Below are 23,334 nucleotides of genomic sequence, written 5' to 3'. Positions count from 1 at the left end.
TTGGGAAGCGGGAGGGGAGTGGCCCGAAGTTTCACTGGGGATCTGTAGAACCCGGCCCCAGCCCGCACTGCCGGCCTTTGCAAACTTCTCTTCCGGCCTCAGCTCCGACGCGCGAAATCTGCAAACTCTCCCTTTATCTCCTGTGCACGCGCTCTTTCAACTTCGCTCTGGCTAGAATCAGGGTAGCCGTTCCGATGATTATGTAATTGCCGAGTGCAGGAAAGATAATCTAAAGACAGGGATGATGGATTTTTTTTGTGTGTGTGTGTGTGTAGATTTTTAAACATCTTTTTTTGTAAGTGTCACAAAAGTGCGCAGAGAAATAATATACAACACCCATATTTCCCACCGCTTAGAATGAATAATTGTTAACATTTTCTGAAGGCAAAATAAATCAACATACATCTCTTTATTATCCTCCCTCTCCACCCCCATCCCCACACCAGATTTATTTTAAAGCATAAATTCCAGAACCGCATAAAATCCGTTGCTGGACATCCACGTGGCCAAGTCTACAAACACGTGGCCCCAACGAACACAACCCTGCGGAAGTCGCAAAGCTCGGAGCGCACACGTGTGTTCCGCGCCCCCTCCCCTCGCAACCCCAACTCCCGCGCGCAACTTTGCAACTCACGCTCAGGCCGGGGGGCCTATTTGCTCGACCCGTTTGGCGGAAGGATCTGCGTGAGGGCCCAGTCACTCTCAACGGTCTCCTCCCCCTTCCCGCGCTCTGGCCACGCCCCCTCCCGCGCCCGGGCCCGCCCCCTCCCGCGAGCCCTATGGCCCATAAAGAAGTCCCGGTCGGGCCGCTGCACTCCCCCGCGCGCATCCGTGCGCCGCCCGAGGTTGGCTGAGGAGTCGGCGGCCATTTTGTTCTTCTCGTGGTTCCAGTGGGGAGAGAAGGAGGAAGCAGGGAGCGGGGCGGCTGGGGGGACCCGCCGCGGCTGCTGCCACCGCCGCCACCACTGCCTCTGTGCTCGTGGCGTGGGGAAGGAGTGCGAGTCCCGGGCGCGAGCCGGCGGCGGCGCCGCTGCGGGAGGGTCGGCGGTGGGAAGGCGATGGCGGATATAGACAAACTCAACATCGACAGCATCATCCAACGGCTACTGGAAGGTGAGAGGGACGGCGGGCGGCTGAGGGGAGGCGAGCGCTGGGGCTGTGGGCAGCCAGGGGCGCTCGCGGGAGGAGAGTTGGGGGGCCGGTTGGGCTTGCAGCACTGGGGGAGCGAACCCGCGAGTTGGCCGGCGGGCCGGGGGCTGCAGCTGGAGGGAGGCCGGGCCGGGATCCCGAACTTGGCTCAACCCGCGGCCCCGCTCATTCATTGCACGAGGTTGCAGTCTTTTTCTTGGCCTGAAATTTGAAAACTTCGCATCGCACCCCCACGTTTCCCGCCCCTGCCCCTTGAGCCCCGCAAAGTGGACCAGTCTTTGCAGGAGAGAAGGTCGGGGGCTCCAATCCAACCTGCAGGACGGCGGGTTCCGGACTTTAATCCGGCCAGGATCGAGTTTCTGGTACTTTTCTTCTCAAAAAGCAATTTGATGGGGTTGGGTTCCACCAGCTTTGGGGGCTTTTTCCTATCTTGCTTTATTTTTATCAGTTCCCCTGCTCCTCAAGTGTTTTAAGTTGTCCCTATGCTGAAGAGATCTCCGCGCTCTTTTTCTGAGCAGGAAAGCAGCGAGGGTGACAGTATCGTTAACATCTTTTCAAACGTGCCAGGTTTTAAGCGCTGTGTTAAGTGCTTTGCGTCCATCAAATTACAATAATAGCGCACACTTCTAAAGCGCTTACTATACGTCAGGCATTCTATGAGCACTTTACACAGATTTCACTTAATTGTCCCCACAACCCTGCCAGGTGGGTGCTATTTTTTAAATTTTTTCCCCCGTTTTACAGAAGAAACTAAGGCACAGAGAAGTGAAGTCACTTCTTCAAGGTCACACAGCTAGTAAGTGACAGGCTTCAAAGCCAGGATCCAGAACTCGCTACATTCAACTGTCACCCTATAGATGACCCTGTGTGCAAAGGAAAACGGAAGGTGATGTCCCATGGAAAAACTAAGGTTAAAACAAAACTTTAATTTAACCTAAGGTTTGAGGTGCGTGGTAATGACTCCTATTGATAGGGAGAGGGATGAGGTTCAGATTTTAAAGGGAAAGCTGAAATTGCTCTGCCACCTTCGGGTTCGGAAGCATGTCCAGTAATACAAATATCTCATCCCAGACTTGGGAAGAATTCAGCCACATAATTTCCTTTTTTGATCTGGGCACAGGGTATTGTTGTCAGTTTGGCTGAGTTGTAACTGCTTTTTGCTTGATACTGCTGTCCTCAAATAGGGTTGAATTTGCATGCAGTGAGTGCATGCTAGAGCACGAACAACTGGGCAAAGTGGGTTTTGCAGATCTTTTGAAGTCATTAAAATGAAATGCCTGAGAAAATCTTTTCCTATTCTTAATCAGTGCCTTTTATTTTTCTTCTCTTCTACAGTATTTTGTAGCTTTCTTAAAAGAAAACTCATTTCACGACCCCTGAAATGCTCTTGAAATGTCACCACCATTTGTGGGTGAAAACCTTGTCATTCATTCAGTGCTTATAAGAACCAGAGACTAAAAGATCAAGTACTTTTCATGTTATTTAGTACAGTTCTTTGATTGATATGAAGCAGTAGTTGGTCGTTTTGGCAGTGAAAAACGAACGTTTTGTTAAATATTTTTATTTCAGTTTTTAAAATTAACTTCTGCACATCTGTGCAGGGGTGTATGGCTATATTAGAATGGCTTTATGGTGGCACAGTGGTTAAATGATTGACTGCTAACCAAAAGGTAGCTGCTAACCAAAAGGTCGGCAGTTCGAATCTACCAGCCACTCCTTGGAAATCCTATGGGACAGTTCCGCTCTGTCCTGTAGGGTCGCTGTGAGTCGGAATATACTACTCTCTGGCAGTGGTTTTTTTTTTGGGGAGGGGGTATTTCTCAGAGAAAAACCGAAAAAATTAGAATCCACATGGATTAGAATTTTAAGATAATTTAAATCTTGAAGTTCTGGTTTGCCTGTAACACTATTCACCTAACAGATTTTGGTAATTTTAATCTTAAAAAGTAAGAAAATTGTGCTAAGAAATTTACCTTCATGAAATGGGCCCATCTAAAATGAGATCAGTCATCGTTTCTTAATTCCTGGGTTTTTTCCAATGAAAACTAAGAAAACAGAACATTTTAATGCCTGAGGAATAGGCTAGCTGCCCAGTATTCTTAGATTTCTTTCTTGTGGGTGTTAAGATGGTAGAGAAACTGCGCAAGATAATTCATTGAGGATACGCATACATCCCGGTTGGGAGACGTTGATAATAAATTTGGTAGTGTTTGTAATACATATTTCAAAAGCCTTTTTCCCTAAAACTTTTAGTTAATATTTCAGTATATGTGAAAATGAGTTTTGTGGCCTTGTGAGACTTCTTTACATGTTCAGAATTATCTGATATTTAAGGTCCAGGACTGTGCAGCTTAGCTTAGAAGTAACAAAGGGGAACTCAAAAGTGAAGTCCTGTTTAAGAAAACTTGGTGTTGATTTATACCTTGGTCCTTACGGCTTTGCCGTTGTCTGACTGTGAACTTGGAGTAGTTTTTCCTGAAGCTGGGCATCACTTTTGCAACCCACCTGGGAAGGTAGAAGCTTTTATCTGAGCTCTGCCTTGCTGATGACAAAACCTTGAAGTGGTTTTTCCTTAGTATAAATGATGTTCACTTTTTACAGAACTACGTAGTAAAAGCGTGCATGGGGAAATTAGAGACAAAAGCAATCAGCTGTTGATTTGGTGTGATAGTCTATGTGTTAGAGAAAAGACCGAGTTGTGGCACAGTTGTGCTTTGTGAACGACCTCACTCAAGGAGCAGTGATGGTCAGCGCTTTTCTTGCATAGCAGCCGGCTGTGACTGATTCCACAACCTGGTTTGCTTTAAAAATGGCCATCGTCGGACTTGAAGTTCCTCTGGCCAGGCTCTGCGTAATTGCCTGCCTTACTTTAGTGATTTAAGTATGACCTCTGCCCTGGCTCATAGGAAGTTTATTAATTTAAATCTGATTTGTGAGGGTTTCTTTGAAGATGGTGAGTATTCAGATATTGTGAAACTCAAAGATGTTTGAATGTCCTTGATGTAATATGAAACGTTCATATGTTAAAAAGGCAGAGAGGTCCCTGGTCTTGAAGATAACAAAGGACAAACATAATGGCAAAAGAGAACATTCTTAAAGGAGTCACCAAAGGAAGAAAACAGAATCTTCCTGGATGAGACATTGCATTTTAGTTTTGTTGTTAGTCAAATAATTTTTAAGATTTTGACAGGTAGCGGTTTTTCTTGGAATCGGTTATGGAGGCGTTTTGTTGATAAGGACAGTAACATCTAAGTTTTGCGTTTCTGACTCTCTAATTTAAGTCTGTGTTGTGAGGCCTTTCCCTCCTCCACTCCAGCATGGCAGTTGTGCGTACTAGAAACAGGTGATACGCAGCTTTTGAGTTTGGTGAATCCTTTTAAACCACAGCATTGAAAGGATTAGTCTTTGTCAGCAGGAGGCAACGGGAAATCTGACAGGATCACTGGTGTCATTCTGTTGTGCTGGGGGAGGTGGGGGTGTTGTGCACAGGAGCAGAGACTGGTGAGAATGTTTTGTGTCCTTGAAACTACTGTTGTTATGACCTGGCACCTGTACTGCAAAAGCATGTGCCAGTCAGCTTGACTAGGTGAGAATTACTGATCTCAAGCCAGGGAAAGGATTGATGCTAATATGGACTTAATCATTTTAGTTAATTTATAATTGGGAATTTTAGTAGGCTTTAAAGATTGGAATGTGAAGGAGATAATATTCCAGGTGTGAATTGCTTTGTAGATGAGGAAACAAACTGAAAAGTCTTATTCAGTAGAAATGAGTTAAGATTACATTGACTTGCAGTTTACAGAGTTTTTGTTTTAGGATTAAACCCTTGTACTTAAGTTAAAGCCTGAGTAGGTAAACACATCATTCACTTGGGGTTCTTGATGGTTTATCTGAATTCTCCAAGCCAATTTCTCCGTTGCCCTAGAGTTTACTGCCATCCCTTGTCTAGAAGGGAGTGGTGATATGAAAACCACTCATAAAGCATAGGGTCTGGTGTAGAGTATAACCACAGTGACATTTTCTTAAAATGTGTTGTCGGGTTGTGGAAAACTGAACATTTTTCAATAAATTGGCTTCAGCCTAGATGTAGAAAGCTCAAGACCCTTCTGAGAGTAGGAAACAGTGTTCTGCAGCGACATCCTGCTACCCACCTTGTCAATTTAAATGTCCAAGTGTAGCACCAGCAGTTAGGCAAGTCAAGATGGGAGGAGGTCAGGGTATGGAAACAAGATGTTCAGAAAGTGGAGCTCTTTCTGCTGGCCACTTTTTTTGTGTGTGTGCTTTAAATGAAAGTTTACAAATCGAGTGAGTCTCTCATACAAAAATTTATGTACACCTTGCCATATATTCCTAATAGCTCTCCCTCTAATGAGACAGCACACTCCTTCCCTCCACTCTATTTTTGTGTCCATCTGGTGCTGGCCACTTTTTAATAAAACCAAAGGATTCTTGATAACATTTCTGTGGTTTATATTATCTCTTAGAAAAGAAGCCTTTTTTTTTTTTCTTCATGAGAAAATTTAATGTTGCCAATATTCACTGGTATTTTGTTTCATTTTGTTTTGAGGTTTTATTTTCCTAAATCTGTCAAATATCATGAGATTATTGGTGCTGTCACTGAAATGAATATGAATTGCATATTCCTAAGATTATCAGTTTAAATAGGATTATCTTAAAATAGTAAAACCTCTTTGGGCTTATTTTTATATTGGTTGTGCTGTTCTGACTTAGGTTCTAAAACTTCATATAGACAAGTTGAGGCTTTTTGTGCGGGTGCTGTTCCTTTAATATGACCTTTTTCAACAGTTAAGGGACTACTATGTGGCAAGGGAGGAGTTCTGGTGGTGCAGTGGTTAAGCTTTCGGCTGCAAATGAGGTCGGCGGTTGGAACCGACCAGCCAGACCAGCCACTAGCCAGACCAGCCACTCGGAGGGAGAAAGATGTGGCAGTCTGCTTCTGTAGAGATTACAGCCTTGGAAACCCTAGGGGGCAGTTCTTCCCTGTCTTATGGGTCACAGTGAGTTGAAATTGACTTGACTCGACAGCAGCAGGTTTGGTTTTTGGTTTATGTGGCAAGGAGATTCCTTTTTTAATCCTCATGATCAGCCCAAAGTAGTCTTAAAATTTTTCTTCCATAGTTTTCATCTCTCCTTTGCTTTTGCCATCCTGTCAGGAAAGTTACTGTTGCTTATGAGAAAAACTGGTGTTACAAATACTTGCTGATACATTCTATTATGTTTGTATCAGTTTGTTTTCAATAAAATTGCATGAAAGCTTTTATAATTTGCTCATGCTAGTAATTTTTCCCATAAATAAATCAGATTTTCTACGAAACAGCCTGTGCTATTGACAGCCGTAACGCATTTCTGAATCTACCTTTCTAGCCAATAAATAAATGCTTTTACTAAAAAGGTTTATGTCTAATGTGTAAGTCGATATTTTAATTGTATTGATCACTGACCTACCTGTTCAGAATGCCAGCTATTTCCGTGCAATGCGACTAGTACATGGGTTTCTGAGAAACAACTCCATTATGGAGAATGGAATCCTATTCTTTGGAATATCTTGACATCCATTGGCAGTTATTGAAATAATTTGATATTTATTATTTGAACTACTACTTAGAAGGTATCATGAGGTAAAAATTCTTGAGTTTCCCACCTAGGGACTCCTTTTTATGTTTAGTGTTCCTTTTCCCATCATTCACAAAGTAGTCAGGGCTTTAAACCTCTGTAAATATTGACTGATCTTTATAGGTGAGAGGGTGTCCCTGGGTGGTGCAGACAATGTGCTTGGCTGCTAACTGATAGATTGGAAGTTGGAGTCCACCCAGAGGCGTCGGAAGAAAGGCTTGGCCGTCTGTTTCTGAAAAATCAGCCTCTGAAAACCCTACGGAGCACAGTTCTACTCAACATACATGAGGTCACCATAAGTCAGTCAACTTGATGACAACTGGTTTTATAGGGCAGAGAATGTTTTTTGGCCAGGATATCCCCCAGCTTTTTGTGTAGGGCCTGGCACATAGTAGTGCTCACAAACAATTTTGTTGAATGTTTGAAGCATGTACATTTTCACCTCTGGGAGAAGAGCAGGAGAGTCAGAGCTATAAGTTTAATAAACAGGTTCCATAATTTTCTTATTTAATGCTTCCCATTTGTAAGGATGCATTATAATTTTATATCCTATATCAGATTTTTCTTAGGGGGCAGTGACTATATATTGGAGTTTTGGAGGTCTGTTCTATTGAAACTCCTTTGGTTTGGGAGTTTAATGTAGAACAGATGTTTAATTGGAAGGGTGGTATGGCGAAATCACCCATAACCTAGAGCTGGGGCCTGGCGTCTTCCTTACCAGCTCTGTGACCTCAGATAAAGTCACTGAACTTCTCCCGGGCTATGAAGTAGATGACAGTGCCCGACTTCATTGGAGTGTCGTAAGGATTAGATGGCAGTGTAAAGCCCCTTAGCACAGGTCCCAGTGTATGCTGACTGCTTGGTAAATGTTAGCTGTAACTATTAAATGATAGTATTCGCATACATTGAAAATAGTGAATTCTATTTTTATGCTGTTGGCTGATATGAAAATTTTAAAGAAATATCTACAGTGTTCACTTGGACTGCCAAAACTCATTTGTGAAATTACAGATTTTTATTTCTGTTCATTCCAGCGTTGGTTTCTACTTGCTAGCCAGATTCTGCGGAGACTTAAGAGAAAATTTGTACTTATTCTCTCAACCTAGTCTTACCTTTTTTCTTCCTAACTGCAGCTTCCAGCATCTTAGCCTATAAATTTCTGAGGCCAGTAGTATAGATTATGCTTGAAATCACTCTGTTTGATCACTTAGAATGATATGAACACTTGCCATGTGCAAGCTTTATTTTCAATTGAGTGTGTCCTTTTTTGAGCTCTTAGATTAGACAGAAGTAAAGTAAACCAAAATTTTAGAGATTTCTCAGTGACTTATTGAATTTTTATACATTTGAGAGGAAAATACTCTGGTTCTGGTATAGACCCCAGCCCCCTTCATTGAAATGACAGCTTTATTTACGGAACAGTTTCATTTTGTAATGTATATAAGAAAAACAAATAGATTTAGTTGTCATTTTCTGAGTTTTTATCTTCTAACAGACAAATAACCTTCAACTTGAAATTTAAGAGTAATTCTAAATTTTCACAACTAGAAAAATATTCTGGTATGCCTGATAGGAAAATGGCACTGGTGCTTTGTCATTTTAAAGCACAGAACCTGTTTTTCTGTTTTGCTTTTTTTTTTCTCCCTCATATAATAATAAGATTTTAGTCTGGAATGTGTGCTTGAATTCTAATGCCACAAGTCAGCGATACTTCAAGATTTATGAGACTTGAGCGCCTGCCGTGTACCGATCTTGGCCATCTATATACGCTGCAAAGAAAGGCCTCTGCTACTAGGAGGTCCGGGTGACTGGGCTGACATGAACGGGAAGTTCTAACACCAAGTACGATCTGTAATGGGTAGTAACCAGGTGTCGCCAGAGCACCTCACTGGGCTTGTGGAGGAGAGGAAAGAGGGGAGAGGCTTCCTGAGGTGAAGTGATGTCTAGGCGGGGTCCTGACATTGAGTGGGGACCCACCAATGGGTGGGTAGATTTGGACAGAGTTTCTATTTCGATAATTTTATTCCTAGAACTAATTGAAGAGAATTAAGGAAGCCTTGAGACCATGTTTGTTGTAATTTTTAATGAGCACTACTATACACATATAAATCTTAATGTGTTCTTGAGAAGCCATTTATTCTAACTTCCTTTTCGCTACCACCTATAGACATAGTTTATGGTAATTTTAATTCTCTTGATCTGTTTTTGTTTGTCTCTGTTTGAATGGGAGCATACAGAAATGAGTAAAACAAGAAATAACAGCTTTAAGAGCAATATCACTAACCAAATTTTAAATCATCCTTCATGTGGAATTCACATAACACAGTATAGTCCGCCATCTAAGTAGCTGTAAGCCAATTCTACGGAAACAGTCTCCCGAAAGACCTAGAGTGGGCTCCTCATTCACAAGTGTGAGACTGCTGAAAAAGATTTGGGTAGAAACCAAAAGCTTCTAGGAAGTCCCCTCCTAGTCAAAAATAAAGTTTCCTGCTAGGCAAGCTGCCCAAGCCTTTGGATGACTTGTGGTGAAATCGTTAATGGTTGGGGTTTTCTGGCCAGTGAAGCAGGGATCCCACCATCTTTCCATCGGGTGTGTTTCTAGAGTTTTCTTGTGTGTGTGTAGGGGAAAAAAAAAAAAAACAGAGAAATTGTACCCCGCCCCCCAGTGGGAAGGTTTTTTTTTGTGCTCAGTTGATGCTGTATACATATGCATTGATTTTATGTCTTTCTTCAAAGATTATCATCACTCTGCTTTTCCTTTTACCGTTTCTCCTTTCATAGCGTTTTAATCAGAAAGAGACTTTGTCAGTCTTTTAGTTCAATTACATATTCTTGGGTCCTGTACCGAAGACTGTAGAACCAGTGCAGATAATCAGGGCTCCTGGCTCCCAGTCCACCACTCTTATCATTTTTCTTCATTGTGTGCTTCAGGAGTTTGTCCCTTCCGTCCAGTCCTCCTTTCTTATTTTAATTCGCCTCCAGGCCCTGTTGCATTTCAGCCCAAAGCTTGTTTCCTCAGAGAATTCAGGGATTCAGTGGCCATTCAGGCTGTGACTGATGGCCTCACCTAGGGAGTATTTCTCAAACTTGGTAATAAACACAGCCCTTTTCCTGGGGAAAAAAATCTTCACAGACTTCAGGTTTTTTTACTTGATTAATTCTTTTACTCTGTAATTTTACTTAAATATTTACAGACCAGAGTCAGGTACCAACCAAAACCAAACCCATTGCTGTTGAGTCAATTCCGACTCATAGCAACCTTATAGGATAGAGTAGAGCTGCCCCAGGAGGTTTCCCAGGAGCAGTTGGTGGATTTAAACTGCCAGTCTTTTTGATTAGCAGCCGTAGCTCTTAACGACTGCGCCACTAGGGCTCAAAGTTAGGTGCAAACCAGTTATATTATATTGCTTTTATTCAGCTATTAGACCAAAATAATTTTATAATTTAAATACAGAAACACTCATAAAATTTAAATAAGCAACATTGATTTTTAATCTGATGGAGTTTGGTTTTGCTTAGGTTCTGTATTTAATCTGGTGTTTTTACGTCAATTGTATTTCAAAGAATGCCAATTTTCGTATATTTTTTGTACAAAACAAGCATTAAACAAGTTGAGAATAATCAGGCCTCATACTTTCTCAAACTACCAGCGAACAATTCTGGATTGCCAGTTTAACGAAGGGGCCACTTAACTAAAATTGAGGCACGTTTAGCAATTCATTGTTATTTAGCCTGCTTAGATGACTAATCTGCTAAAGCTGGAGTCAAAACAGAAAATTTCTTCACTTCCTACCACTACCTACGTAGTAGGATTTAACCTGTATGCTGATAAAGGAACTGTTACAAGGACAGGGGATCTCCAGCGCTTCCGCCCCATAGTGAGCAGAACTCAGTGCTCCGCTGCCAGGAAAACTTAATGAGTTTAGCATGCCTTGCGCTGTGCAAGGCTTTCTTTTATCTGTTGAAATGACTGGAAGCTTCCTCCTTGCAGCACATGCTGCTGACACCCTTTGCCCTCTACAGGCGTGATTGCGAACACAAGTGCAGGCCCCGAAATTGCGCCACAGAGTATGTGCAGTGAGTTTTTAATGAAATGGAAACAGCGTTAATTTTTTTTCCACTGGTAAATCGGGGACCCTGGAGAAGAGACTGTGGTCCTGTGGAAGACACTGGTGGTTGGGGGTGCGGGTTCTGAGCGTTTCTAATCTGTCATTTTAGAACAGAGAATTCTTAGGACATATTAATCTCTTCTCTCCTGTGCAAATGCTAATTCATAAGGCTGGAGAAGAGGAGACTAGAGGCCAAAGAGCTGTGCTGGCAGGCGGGCTGGAGGTGAACACTGAGTGTGTGGCTCCAGTGCAGGACAGCAGCCTCCCGTGCCATAGGGAGTCCGATTCCAGCCAGTAGTATTCGTAACAGTTAACTGTTCATTCACAGACAGGACGGCCATCAGGAGACTGTAAGGGAGTCTTACTTGGGCTAGAAGATGCAGCTAAGTAATCTCTGAATCCTCTCTAAGGTTTAAGATTCTGAGTAGGCATTAAAACCATGTTCTTAGAGTCCTGAAAATAAAGCCAGTGAGAATGTTTGTTAAACACGTTTGTGTTCCCTCTTCATCTGAAACTTACATCTTTTCAGAAATGTTCAAATTTTACATAAAAATTTTTACTTTATCTGACTAATTGGGATTTTTCTACCTTACAGTGAGAGGGTCCAAGCCTGGTAAGAATGTCCAGTTACAGGAGAATGAAATCAGAGGACTGTGCTTAAAGTCTCGGGAGATCTTTCTCAGTCAGCCTATCCTACTAGAACTTGAAGCACCACTCAAAATATGTGGTAAGTCCTGGCACACAGTTACCTCGGGTTACCTGATTGAGTCACTGGATCCTGAATCAGTTGGTCATGACGACCACGTATTAGCCAGCAGAATCATTTACTATTCATGGAACTGCTTTAAATTAAATAATTACAGCTTTAGAATAAATACCTCAGTGGGCTTAGCTTACCTAAATGTGCTTCAGATTTTTAAAAAATTGTTTCCCTGAAAGAATAGAAGGATTGCAGAAAAAAAGGAATGAAATCAAGAATGGAGAGCTAATAAGAAAAGGTGTGAACTACACAAATATGTGGAGCCCTGGTGGTGCAGTGCTTAAGAGCTCAGCTGCTAACCAAAAGGTCAGCAGTTGGAATCCACCAGCCCACTCCCTAGAAACCCTATGGGGCACTTCTACTCTGTCCTAGAGCCTCACTGTGAGTCAGAATCAGCTCGACGGCAATGGGCAGCGTGAGTATGTAGGAATTATATTTAACCTTGAAAAGCCTAAAAATAGAATTTACTTGATTCTAGATTAGGATTCTACACTTGTCTACATGGTAAAAAAGGTAGATGCAGGTAATTAATATTTTAAACTCAGTAGACTATAAAAATTAAACTTATATTCGTCCAAGCTTTGATATATCCTTCTAGCACCTTTGACTACATTGATAAAGATTATATGTGTGTTTTGTTTTTTATTGTGCTTTCGGTGAAAGTTTACAAAGCAAGTTAGTTTCTCATTAAACAATTAATACACAGATTATTTTGTGACATTGGTTGCCAACCCAGCAATGCATCAACACTCTCCACTTTTCTACTCCAGTTTCCCAGTTTCCATTTGTCCAGTTTTTCTATCCCTTCCTGCCTTCTCATCTTTGCTTTTGGGCTGGTGTGCCCATTAGTTTCATATGCATGATTGAACTACGAAGCACGTTCCTCACGTGTGTTATTTTTGGCCCTATAGCCCAAGCCAAGCCAGGCCCATTCCTGTTGAATCAGTTCTGACTCACAGCGACACTATAGGACAGAGTAGAACTGCCCCATAGAGTTTCAGAGGAGCAGCTGGTTGGTTCAAACTGCTCGCCTTTTGGTTAGCAGCCGTAGCGTTAACCACTTCACCAACCAGGGCTCTGTTGGCCTTGTGGACATATCTAACCTTTGGCTAAAGAGTGAACCTCAGGAATGACTTCAGTACTGAGTTAAAAGGGTGTCCAGGGGCCATACTCTTGGGGTTTCTTCAGTCTGGCAGACCAGCAAGTGTGGGTTTTTTTGTGTGTGTGTGTGAATTTGAATCTCGTTCTACATTTTTTCCTGCTCTGTTTAGGATGTATGTATGTTTTTAAAATAAAATGCTCTTTGGCATTATCTAACAAGGAAAAATTTTAAACTGAATGCATTGGAGGCTGTAGTTTGCAGACACTTGTTCATGTGGGGCAGGGCTCACTAGAGTCCAGCAGGTCCACCGCCATAGTACCCAGAGAGAGAAGCTGTCACAGATCTGATATTGATCAGCCGGCCTGAAAGGAAAGCCTTGTTACTTGGCAGGAAGGCAGACATAGGCATTGGTACTCCTTTCCACAAAATAAATTCTTAATTGAGTTTTGTGTGAGATGCTGGACGTACGCAAACACTTAACATTTTGTTATGCTCAGTAGAATTAAATGTGGTAAAAAATACTAAATGCTAGCCTTTAAAATGTATTATTCGAGGTTCAGGGAACCTTGGTGGCACATCGGTTAAATGCTCGGCTGCTAACTGAAAGGTCAGCAGTTTGAACCTACCAGCTGCTCTGTGGGAGAAAGATGTGACAGTCTGCTTCCGTAAAGATTACAGCCTTGGGGACCCCGTGGTGCAGCTGTGCTTTGTCCTACAGGCTCGCTATGAGTCAGAATTGATTGCATGGCAGTGGGTTGTTTTTGTTTCTTTTGGAATTAGAGGTTAATGCCATTGTGCAATGAGTGTGTAAAGAATGTCTTCCCATAGCTTTGATACATACATGTGGAGACACTGTGTAACAAAATTCTTGCTTCTAGGTGACATCCATGGGCAATACTATGATTTGCTTCGACTTTTTGAGTATGGTGGTTTCCCACCAGAAAGCAACTACCTGTTTCTTGGGGACTATGTGGACAGGGGGAAGCAGTCATTGGAGACTATCTGCCTCTTACTGGCCTACAAAATCAAATATCCCGAGAACTTTTTTCTTCTCAGAGGAAACCATGAATGTGCCAGCATCAATAGAATTTATGGATTTTATGATGAATGTAAGTACTTTTTACGTCAGAAGACGAGTTATTAAGGTACTTAGTCAAAAGCAACTATCACACACTTCTATTTGTGAGAGTTCAGATGCAGTGTTAACAGTCTCTCGTGTTAGTGACGCTCCTGCTGTGGTGCGATAATGTCCTGGGTTCTTCTATGATACGGTGTCAGGTTAGGAAGTAGTGATCACAGTGGTAGTTTATCTAAGACAATTATCGTGAATTTTCACACATAACTTAGTTCTTATTCTTAGTACAACTCTTGGGAATCTGGCCAGATAGATTTGTTTTTAACAGCTTGTTGTGATGTAATTTCATTATAGAAAATTAATCTACTTAAATGTACGGTCCAATGATTTTTAGTAAATGTTTAGAATTGTGCAACTATTACCCCAGCCCCAGGCAGCCAACCACTCATCTACTTTTTATCTCTAGAGATTTGCCTTTTCTGGATGTTTGATATCAATGGAATCTTGCAGTTTACAAATAATTAGTTTTTGGAAGTTGTTTTGTATAGTTTTTTCCCTTCCAGCACATCGGCACCTAAGAAATGTGTGGAAAGGAGGAAGCAAAATTCGTTTACATTATCATTTTTAATTTTGCAATATTTTATGATCCATTTTTGATTACTTAGTTGAGTATACTTTAGGTTAATAGTTGATTTAAACCGTATTCTTAAAGCCCTGGAAACAGTCCGTTTTGGTACAGAGTTTGCTGTTTCAAGTGACTATAAAATGGCCAAAAGAAAAAAAAGTTTTGGATCCTTGTCTCCGTCCACCTTTTGTGCTCATCATTTCTGCCAGGAGAGGGTTCAGATTGGAAGGGAGGGATGCTTAGGAAAATCGAGTTCCCGCACTTGCTAATGTGATTATAACCAGACCGATGAAGCATTGTCACTGTGGCCCTCCCCTAGCGATACTCCTAACCTTGTGATGTCTGTCAGGGCGTGATGTTCTTCCATTTTCATTTCACATTTGACATAGGTGGGTCAGCTAGCTCGTTTGTTAGAAGGGTAATATGAAAGAGTTGCATTCATAGACTTGGCCCTCTTGTCAGTGGCCTCTCGCATAACTGGATGTTTGCTTGGTGTGTGGTCTTGAGACCCAGCCATCCTAGCTGACGAAATAAATGCCACGGGAAGATGAGGTGGGAGGAATCACCAGGAAGAAAAATGCAGTAGATTCTGAACTGGTGGGACAAATGGACAAGTAAGACCTTTGACCCCGGGAATGAGTGTATAAGTACTGCCAAGGTGGTGCTCCTCCTTAGGCAGCGAAATGAGGAGCAGGAATTTTTGGTAACTTACGTGGTGTTTTGGACATTTTTATAGCTGCTGCTTTGTAGAAGAGGTTGAGAAAATGTTCATTTCAGACACTTTAAGCTCAGCGAACACTTGGATGTTTTCTTTGAAGTTCAGATGATTGTGATGTATGTCCTAATGAGGCGCAATACCTCAGTCTTGGTGTCCTTTTAATGCAGAAACCTTTAAATGATATAAATGCTCAGTGTTGGTATTAGTTTTGACTCTTGTTTGGTCATTGAGGCACATTTCTACACCTTGTACTCAAGGCCTCTGCCTCCTTACCCCGCAATCAGGCAGGTATAAATTGCCATCTTGTCTATTTGAGGGCATAAAAGTGTCCTGGATGTAGGTGGCTTTAAATTGGTGGTTTGCAGATTTTCTTTTTAAAAAGATCATTGATCATTTTATTCAAATGAAAAGGTTTATTCAAGTGCAGATCTTGTGAGCAGTAGGCTCAGTTCCAAAGTAAAATAAGCACCCTTTATACCACCTTTTTGGCGGGGCGGGGGAGGGGAAGCTTCGTGAATGTGACGTTGGAAAGGCTGAGGTTTCTGTTGTAGGATAGAAAGTGACTGTTGGTCTTTTTCTTACACCAGAGCTGTCAGACCTGTAGTAATAGGAAACTGCTTTAGGGCTTCTAGTTTAGAATAATGGGATTTGAAACCTTGAAGGCACTTCGGCTGTTACCCAGACTGAACTTTTCTGGAGCCAGGAGTTCATAGTGGTCTGAATGGGCCGCAGGGAGGAAAAGAAGAGGGAGGAGGAGTTCATAGTGGTCTGAATGGGCCGCAGGGAGGAAAAGAAGAGGGAGGAGAAAGTAGGGGCCGGGAGGCAACAGGAGGAAGAATCCTAATTTGTGATGGAGGAGCCAGTAAAGATAACAAAGGAATAAGTGGAAAAACTGGAATGTGTTTGCGTGATGAAAAAATCAAGGAACAGAGCAGGTTTCAAGAAGGCAGGAGATTAGTTGGCAACGGCAGGTGCAGAGGAAAAGGACAAATAGAGACAACAGGAAAAATCCAAGGAAGCCAGTGGATGATTGTTCAGAGAGAGGCTTCAGGAGAAGAGAAACCAACTCACTTTTATAAATGGGGGCTAAGTCTGGCCCCTGTTTTTACATTTCTTATAGTAACTAGTATAAATTGGAGGTTGGAGGTGGTGATCGTGCACAGGTTCCCCTTCAGTTTTCTGTGGAGAGGAATTCTGTTAAGCTTCCAGAACCCTCTAGTAAAGGAAGATTTGGGACAGTGGGAATTAAGTGGCCTTTCAAGAATGAACAACAGAATATGAGCCATGGTAGGAGTGATACCCAGACACACAAACCAGAAACTGTTAGGAGAAAAGACCATGGTCGTTCTCTGAAGGGTGATGTCTCCTCTTTGTTGCATTTGCATTACATTTTCAGCCCTGTGCTAAGCTTCTTACACTACTTGATTTACAGTAGGTAGAAGGTGTGGTCCTGGAAGCCTGTCGTTTGGACTAGCTCTCACTCAGAGGAGAGGTGTGCATTTAAACCTTTAGATGTCTCCCTGATACCCGGGATAAGAAAGACGAGACTTGGGACAAACTCCTGGTTTAGGAATAAAGAGTGTGCTTTGACCTTCAGTTTTCTTAGCGTGGTGTGGGATACCGGAGACTTGGGTGCCCCAACAATTGGGCAGTCCCCAGCCGGTTCAGGCACATTTGTACTTCAGGGGATTGTGAGTAGATTTTTAACTTTGAACACAGTTTTCTAGTAAAAACAGTGCCTTAAAAGGTTTATAGTGCTTCTGTCAGAATCACAACCTGATTCCGGAATACATGGGCTGATGAGGGAACTATAACCACCTCTAACGTCATTTCTGAGGGGAACGTTCTGAGTTTGTGCAGCGTGTTAGGAAGAGATATTTGGTAGTGCCCGCAAGAAGCATTCTGTATTCCCCCATGATCGTTGCGTCTCTTGCTAGAGTATTTAGGGGCTGAGGGCTGCCTGGTATCAGTAGGTTATTGAGAGGGGAACAGCGTGGGTCTCAGCTCTCAGGCTTCCTCAGAAGAAAGATGGTAACAGCACATGTGTAAAATGTTCTTAAATTATCTTTAGAAATAAGGAGCTTATGCGTAGGTAGAAATTAAACAAAACAGCAGACTGGATTACGGAGTTCATGCTACCAAGTAATTGTCGGTTTTGATGAAATTCCTTAATCATTATCATGTCTGGAATTCTGGTTTCTGACGCCTATGGAATTTTTAAATATTTCATGTGAAAATGTAAATTGTTGTTTAAAGATCAGATATCTCCAAGGTATATTCAGTTTTCCTAAGCCCTCTAGGTGGTAGTTCACAGATAGTTTGCACTTAGTTTATAAGATAATCAGAACCTTGGTTTTGGGGAAGTTATCGTGAGAGAGGAAACCCTGGTGGCATAGTGGTTAAGTGCTGTGGCTGCTAACCAAAGGGTCGGCAGTTCGAATCCACCAGGCGCTCCTTGGAAACTCTCTGGGGCAGTTCTACTCTGTCCTACGGGATCACTATGAGTTGGAATCGACTCGACGGCACCGGGTTTGTTTTTTTTTTTTTTGTATCCTCAGAGAAACGTACAGAGACAATCTGTTTAAACCACCCTAAAATGTTCACAGGTAAAAGAAGATACAACATTAAACTCTGGAAAACATTCACAGACTGCTTTAACTGTTTACCGATAGCCGCCATCGTGGATGAGAAGATATTCTGCTGTCATGGAGGTAAGCGGGCTAAGTTGAGTTCCAAAGAGATTTTGATCGCTTCTAAAGGGTGGACACTTCAGCATTTGTGCACAGTTTTGATGGCTTCCTATGTCAGGTTAATCGTCATCAGCACGTTATATCACAGGTCTCCTCGGACAACCCAGGATAATTTGGATAGAAGGTTAAAGCGGGGATTATTTTGTTAAAGGGAGCTCTAGGCTATGTAAGATTTGAAAATACAGCAGAAAATATTTTTAAATAGAAAATGAACAGCAGTTAATTTGCTATACCACAGATCTCATCTAGAATACTGAGGATGTGAGTAGACGTTCCCTGGATCTGTTCCTGAGTCTCTCCTTTCAGAAATTTTTCTGACTTGGACCTTAAAAGCTATTAATTTGCTTCAGTCATTCAAGGATACTGTCTTCTGCCTTTGAGTTGTAGTTGGAATGTTGCTGTGCTCAGTGGTTGTGCTTTGTACAGTGTAATTAAAACAGTGATTGAATTGGGGGTGTTTCTTTTCATCTGTGTTCAGAAATAAGGCAACTGTCAATGAGCCAACATAATGTATTTTAGTACAGGCACTATCCCTGCCCTTCATACGTCACGGGTTTTGGTAGAGATGGGCACGTGATTTTACCTTAGATGAAAGTAAACTGCATCTGAGCTGATCTGATAATTTGAGACTCAGAATTTGGAGACCCGTGGACAGCACAGGTTTCCTAGAGAGTCTCATCACCCCTGAGCATTGCGTCTTCTATGTCCAGTCATTATAAGTGGTCACTGGTAAAATCCAGTGTGTATGTTGCCCATTATTCTTATCAGCTTCAAGGATGGGAGCAGAAGGGTAATTTTAAAAGTCACTGGATTTTAATTTCACAGGTTCCTGTGATGTTGCAGTAGCTATTTCCATAAATTGTTAAAACATAGTATGCCCCACAAATGAGTGCATATAATAAATTCAGTAGACACGCGGAGCTGTTTCAAAGCGATAACATCCTGTTTAAAGTTCCATGGTCTTCCTTTTTATTCCCCCCTCTTCTCATTAATAGGTTTATCACCAGATCTTCAATCTATGGAGCAGATTCGGCGAATTATGCGACCAACTGATGTACCAGATCAAGGTCTTCTTTGTGATCTTTTGTGGTCTGACCCCGATAAAGATGTCTTAGGCTGGGGTGAAAATGACAGAGGAGTGTCCTTCACATTTGGTGCAGAAGTGGTTGCAAAATTTCTCCATAAGCATGATTTGGATCTTATATGTAGAGCCCATCAGGTATTGATTTTGAATTTTACATGTACCCTTAAGAGCATGTGTGTGAACACAGATTCTCCTTGTTGGTTTTGGTGGGTAGGTATGCTTATTATACAAAATGTCTCTGGAAACGACCTACCAGGGTATCAGGCTCATTGGGAAACTGAAGAGGGGTTTTACTTAGCTAAAATTTACGTGTACTGATAATGAAAACATTCTCTCTCCAAGGTGGTTGAAGATGGTTATGAATTTTTTGCCAAGAGGCAGTTGGTCACTCTGTTTTCTGCACCCAATTATTGTGGAGAATTTGACAATGCAGGTGCCATGATGAGTGTGGATGAAACGCTCATGTGTTCTTTTCAGGTACAGCATGTCTTCATGATTTCCTTTTACTCTGTCATAATTTTGCTGAGTCTTAAAAAAAAAAAAACTGGTTGTGTACTTTCAGTTATGTTGAGTAGGCTATATCTGTATTTTTCCTTAACCAGTGTTTCTCCAACTTCTGTAATGTGTGAGCCCACCTCTCGCTCTCTCTTTTTTTATTGGGCTTTAAGTGAAAGTTTACAGTTCAGGTCAGTTTTTCATACAGAAACTCATACACACACTGTTACATGACCTTAGTTGCTCTCCTACAATGTGACAGCACACTCCTCCCCTCCAGCATGTATTTCCCGTGTCCATTCAACCAGCTTCTGTCCCCTTCTGCCTTCTCATCTCACCTGCAGACAGGAGCTGCCCACATAGTCTCATGTGTCTACTTGAGCTTAAAAAAAAAAAAAAAAAAGCACACTCCTCACCAGAATCTTATAGTCCAGTCTAATTTTTGTCTGAAGAGTTAGCTTTGGGAATGGTTTTAGTTGTGGGCTAACAGAGTGCAGGGACCATGGCTCCTGGGGTCCCTCCAGTCTCAGTCAGACCATTAAGTTTGGTCTTTTTACTAGAGTTTGAGTTCTGCATCCCACTTTTCTCCTGCTCCATCAGGGATTTTCTGTTGTGTTCCCTGTCATATTGGCCCTTTTTAAGAAAAAATATATATAGCATGGACCCTTTCCCCCAGTGTTGTTTGTTTTTACATTACTTAAATAGGTAAAAACATAAAATAAATATTAACTCCATATGCTTGTGGCTCTTTTACTGTGAATCTAAAACCATAATGTCACTGTGATGTTCTGCTAAAAATAAATCACTGCTTGCATGTGAAACAGTACTGATTGCCATATGCCAGATGTTCCGTGTGATTACTCAATTCTACAACCATTTCTCTCTGGTCTAATTTCTACATAGCCTTTGTTGACTCACCATGACATCACTTGGCCTTCACTTGGCACAAAAGCATCATTTACACATAAAGCCAGCGTCAGTCTTTTTCTTATTCGCTTATGATAATTAAACTTGTACAACTTGAAGCCAGCTTAGTTCTAAACATAAATGCAGCCACTGAATTTACATGGCAGGCATCAGTAGATGAAATACTGTTGGCCAGTTATCATGGAGAACTTCCAGCTCCCTCAGATTGAGATCCCGTAGGGGTTTGAGAAACACTGCTCTAAAGAACGTTTTCCCTATACTGGGCGGGGGGGGCGGGGGGGCTGTGGCCAGAAGAGACTATCAGGTACAGCCTTCAAAAAATTGTTCTTTTATCCAGAGGCAAAATAATTTGTCCAGATCATATATTTTATCTGCTCTTTGTAGTATTTATTACCAAAGTGTTTACTTGTCATCTTGGTTTGTGTTGATCGGTTAGAGAGGCTTTCGGAATTTCCGGGATACTTTTAAATAGTCAAGAATCTTTCTAAACAAAAGATTTGAGGGAGATTTAAGGAATCTTAAAGTTTTGGGTTGCGTATTTTCTAAAACACTTCATCCTTTGAATCTTCACAGATTTTAAAGCCTGCAGAGAAAAAGAAGCCAAATGCCACTAGACCTGTAACACCACCAAGGGGTATGATCACAAAGCAAGCAAAGAAATAGATGTCATTTTGACACTGCCTAGTTGGGACTTGTAACATATAGTATATAACTTCCATTTTTAAAACTGTAATGTGTACTGGTCAGCTTGCTCAAATAGATCTGTGTTTGTGGGCCCCACTCCATTTTTGATTTACTGAATAGCATTTGCTGGTTGTAACAGCAAATGAAGGACTCTCTCCACTCCCAAGAAAAGCATTTTGTTTTATTTTTTAATTCTCTATTCCTTTTGCAAACAACTTTTAATGATGGTGTTAAAGCTGTATACCTCAGGACAGTTTATCCTGTCTAAGGGGTAAGTACACAACTGATCTTTTTTTAATTCAGTACAACCCATGAATAATGTAAATGCTCGTTTTCTTTAGGGCATAAAGAGAGCCCTAGGGTGCTCTGAATCTGTACATGTTATTGTCATAAAATGCATACTGTCTATATAAACCACTGTGAACTTTTTTTTTTTAAAAAAAAAAACATGTTTCAAAGGGATTGGTTTTTTTCCTCTCATTGTCTTTTCGTGTACAAACTAGTTTTTATTGCTGTCAACATTTAGGGAGTAACTTTCAACCTCTCCAGCATCACTGGTATGATGTATATTTAATTAAAGCACATGTTTCCCCATCATATACTTAAAATGACGATTAAAGCCACTATTTTAAATGTTTGTGACACTTTCCTAAAGCCAAAGTTTCTGTTGAAATATGTATTGACACAGCCCAAAATAGAAGGTGGGATGGTTGTGTACACATGCCACACCTTTTGGGAATTCAGAAACAGGTTTTTATTTTGAATAGCAATTAGTAAGATAGTCCTGTTTAAGCTATTAATAATTAAAGTTAATAACATTTTGTACAATTTCCATATAGCCTATTCACTAAGTAATCTTTTTACAGTTGCATCAGGCCTGAACCCGTCCATTCAGAAAGCTTCAAATTATAGAAACAATACTGTCCTATACGAGTGACCGATTATGCTTTCTTTGGCCTACGTTCTTTATTCTGCGGTGAAGTTGAGGCTTATAAGTCAAAGCAAAGGAACTAACTTACTATCCACCAGTTTATACAAAACTCACAGTATCTATGACTTTTTTTTTTTTTTAACTAAGATCTATTAAAGAAATGTTTCAACGGATGACCGTGTGTAATACCATGTGGTGAAAATGAATTCAGACTTATTAAATGAAGAACTTGTTATAACAATCCTCTCAGTGTCCATTTATCAGCACAATACACACAGGAGAACTGTTGATGGCATATCGAATAGATTTTAATGAATAAATTGCTCTGGAAACCTCACAGTCTCAATTTGGATTTGTCTTCCTTCAGTCTTGTGTTCCGGAGATGGGTTATAACGTGGATATGCATAGTCTTTGAGCTCTAACCTGGGTATAACTAAATTTCTGGAAGTCTAGTATAGAGTGATGAGGCTGAACTGTGCTCTTAGGGATAAGACCTACTATTGGGGGAGGAGGGATTTGTTGAGCTGTGATCTGTCCAAGTCCTTATGACATTACCTGTATCCGTGCTGTTTTCTTACTGTCTGGGTTCAGTCAAACTTGGAAGTAAAGAAGCTGCCTTCTTTATTATACTCATTCTGCCACCAGTGTTTTCACGCACAGTTCTTGGATCTCTTTCCCTTACCAAATTCAAATGGAACACAATGTTGTGCCATATTACGTTTGTCACAAGTGTGTTGAATGCATATTAATCTCTCAGAGTACATTAAAAGTGGTTGAAAAGCATGCCATTTGAAAAATATTACCTTCTGTTAAAAACTGGTTTCCCTTGGGGTGTTGGGAGAGGGCTTTCTAGCGAGGAAATGATTGGAAGGACTGTGGGATGTGAGGACAGAGCGCCAAGGCCAAGCCCCAGTCTGCACTGATGCACACATCGGAGGCCTTGGCCCACGTTTCTGACCCTCAGTATGCTCCTCTTTGAGTGAGGGAGGGTGGACCTGGTGGCCTTTGGAGCCTGCCTGCTCTGCTTTCTGTGGCATACCCAGACTTGCAGTTACTTCGGTTTTCAGTAATATTCTCCTTGACACCTTTGACTATAGGAAAAAAAAAGATAGACAGTAATAGATTGTGTCTTGGGCAAGCTTTATTTGTCTTTAATCCATGCCTGGACATGATAAGTTGTGTCAAAGAGAATATAGGCATATTGCATCTGTTAAGTAGAGAGCAAAATTGATCTTTGGTTTTAGGATGGCGATCCTTAGGAGAGACCCCAGGATTTTGAAGTTAGCATGTG

The 23,334-nt window shown here is 41.5% G+C and overlaps 1 protein-coding gene across 1 annotated transcript; it reads left to right on the top strand.

Moving 5' to 3' along the window:
• The first annotated feature begins 892 nt into the window (after positions 1-892).
• On the top strand, positions 893-22,380 carry PPP1CC (protein phosphatase 1 catalytic subunit gamma). The gene is made up of 8 exons (XM_064272194.1): positions 893-1,113; positions 11,488-11,619; positions 13,633-13,863; positions 17,779-17,883; positions 18,918-19,141; positions 19,349-19,483; positions 21,002-21,062; positions 21,979-22,380. The coding sequence occupies exons 1-8, from the start codon at positions 1,059-1,061 to the stop codon at positions 22,047-22,049; spliced, it is 1,014 nt and encodes a 337-aa protein (XP_064128264.1). The 5' UTR covers positions 893-1,058; the 3' UTR covers positions 22,050-22,380.
• The last annotated feature ends 954 nt before the right edge of the window (positions 22,381-23,334 follow it).

The sequence above is a fragment of the Loxodonta africana genome, chromosome 19, assembly GCF_030014295.1.
Source record: "Loxodonta africana isolate mLoxAfr1 chromosome 19, mLoxAfr1.hap2, whole genome shotgun sequence".
Taxonomy (NCBI): domain Eukaryota; kingdom Metazoa; phylum Chordata; class Mammalia; order Proboscidea; family Elephantidae; genus Loxodonta; species Loxodonta africana.
Note: the sequence above shows the minus strand (reverse complement) of the source record. Positions and strands in the feature narration are given on the sequence as shown.